The sequence below is a fragment of the Meleagris gallopavo genome (assembly GCF_000146605.3).
Source record: "Meleagris gallopavo isolate NT-WF06-2002-E0010 breed Aviagen turkey brand Nicholas breeding stock chromosome 2 unlocalized genomic scaffold, Turkey_5.1 Chr2_random_7180001839695, whole genome shotgun sequence".
Lineage (NCBI taxonomy): Eukaryota > Metazoa > Chordata > Aves > Galliformes > Phasianidae > Meleagris > Meleagris gallopavo.
In genome coordinates this window covers 1-2,047 of record NW_011093476.1, presented here as the reverse complement: position 1 = coordinate 2,047, position 2,047 = coordinate 1, and the positions used below count along the sequence as shown (strand labels likewise).

Sequence of the window (2,047 nt, the reverse complement as noted above, 5' to 3'; positions counted from 1 at the left end):
TAATGAACCCACCCAATGGAAAACGCTGTGAATTTGTCATGGAAGTCACCAACAAAACCAGGGCTGATGTGAAGGTAAATGCAGATAGTTGTGTAGCATGTCTGAATGCCTTCACGTTGCTGCAAATGTAAGCCTCTTGTCTCTTCCCTATGTGTGAATTCAGACACGCATTAAATCTTCTTATAGCTATTTCAGGCACCTTTTAACACGTCAGCTGTGGTCAATTTGAGTGGCACACAATCAGCAAGTTTGTAAAGTTTTAATTAAAGGAACAAATTGGATCTAGGTTCTGGGCACCAGCAGACAGGGACAGCTTGAACTTGGCTGGTTACTGAAGATGATTTCCACACAAAATGAGTCATAAGCTCTATACCTTCTCCAAACCGTCACTTACACGTGGCAGAAGTTTGGGGATGGTAAAAGCAGCAGTTGTATTGCTACTGACTGAAAACTATAAGCTCTTTATGCAGCTGTAAATGAGTGCATTATGCAACTCAGCTTGTCGTGGCTGCAAATCCGCTCCTGCCCCAGCCACCTGACTTTGCACGAAGTGCAGTTTGACACCTTGTCCGATGTTTAGGCTGTTAGTCAAGTATTGCTAGCAGACAATAATTTGTCACAACAAATCTGTCATAACAGAACTTTGTATCTGTTCTCTTAAATAGGATAAGGGGAACATGATTTTCTCCCTGTTCGTTAGATATCAAAAAAGTCCTCTAACTGCTGCATAAAAATACAGAGCTTCATCCATGGAGGGTCCAGGTTACTGAAGTACCACTTGTCTCTTTAGTAAATTCCAAGAGAGCACAACTAATAGACTTATTTAAATTTTGCTCCATAATCTAGCAAACTGGTGCCAAAGGTGGTTTTTGACAAAAACAGCATTTGCAAAAGATTCCCAACAACTTTCATTAACAGAAATAACTGTTCTGGTGATCTGAAATGTGATCATTTGACAGCTGTAATTTAAACTTGCTCTATAATTAGTAACCCAGTGAACACAAGTTTTCACTGAGGCTCAACTTTAAATGGCACCAAAGCAGTGTGTGTGTTTAGGGTGGGGGGATGGTTTCTCTGCTGACATCTCATGAACAGGACCTAAAGCTGCTTCTTTAACCCCTGCAGGGTGGGACACTCACGCAATATGAAAACAAACTGAGACTGGTGGAGATAGCTCAGGTCCCAAAAGCACACGTTGATGAATTCAAGTCTGTCTCCAAATTCAAAATATTCAATACGAACAATCTGTGGATTGCCCTGTCTGCAATTAAAAGGCTGCAAGAGAAAAATGCTATTGACATGGAGATCATTGTTAACCCAAAGGTAATCAGCTGGGAAGAGTTTAGAGCAAACAGACTCTAAAGAAGTACTTCTTTATGTAACTAAGCAAGGGCTGCTGCCTTCAAAAAGGAGCTAGTGTGCTGCTAAATGCAGCAGTGAGTTAAGCTGTGTTAGCACCCAGTTCCTTCACCTGCTGCTTGTTTACGTGAGCTTTCTCTTCCAGACTCTGGATGGAGGCTTGAACGTTATCCAGTTGGAGACTGCAGTTGGTGCTGCTATTAAGAGTTTTGAGAACTCTCTGGGAATAAATGTACCTCGTAGTCGTTTTCTGCCTGTTAAGACCACATCTGATCTCCTGCTTGTGATGTCTAATTTGTATAGTCTTAATGCTGGATCTCTAACAATGAGCGAGAAGCGTGAATTTCCAACCGTTCCTCTTGTCAAACTGGGAAGTTCTTTCACAAAGGTAAACTCCTATACTTATGCTAAGTTTGTGTTTTTTTTTTTTCCTCCCTCTGTATAAAAGTAGTCCATAGCAACAAATACATTAAAAATGAGGTTTGCTTTTCTCTACCTGACCCAGAACGCCTCCAGGGACAGGGGATCCCCCACCTCTGAGCAACCTGTGCCACTGCCTCACCACCCTTATTATAAAAAACTTCTTCTTTATATCCAATCTAAATCCTCCCCTCTTTTAGTTTGAAACCACTTCTCCTTGTCCTGTCACAGCAGACCCTGCTGAAGAGTCTGGCCCCTTCCTTCTTAC

General features: G+C 41.8%; 1 protein-coding gene across 1 annotated transcript; it reads left to right on the top strand.

Annotated features, from left to right (window-relative positions):
- The first annotated feature begins 6 nt into the window (after window positions 1-6).
- LOC104915414 (UTP--glucose-1-phosphate uridylyltransferase-like) lies at window positions 7-1,819 on the top strand. Its single transcript, XM_010726309.1, has 3 exons — window positions 7-74; window positions 1,126-1,323; window positions 1,505-1,819. The coding sequence occupies exons 1-3, from the start codon at window positions 39-41 to the stop codon at window positions 1,802-1,804; spliced, it is 534 nt and encodes a 177-aa protein (XP_010724611.1). The 5' UTR covers window positions 7-38; the 3' UTR covers window positions 1,805-1,819.
- Window positions 1,820-2,047: the final 228 nt, after the last annotated feature.

Coding starts and splice junctions, on each gene's coding strand:
- LOC104915414 (XM_010726309.1), top strand. CDS start 39: ATGGAAGTCACCAACAAAACCAGGGCTGATGTGAAG. Junction 75..1,125: donor AAACCAGGGCTGATGTGAAG/GTAAATGCAGAT, acceptor TAACCCCTGCAG/GGTGGGACACTCACGCAATA. Junction 1,324..1,504: donor AGATCATTGTTAACCCAAAG/GTAATCAGCTGG, acceptor TTTCTCTTCCAG/ACTCTGGATGGAGGCTTGAA.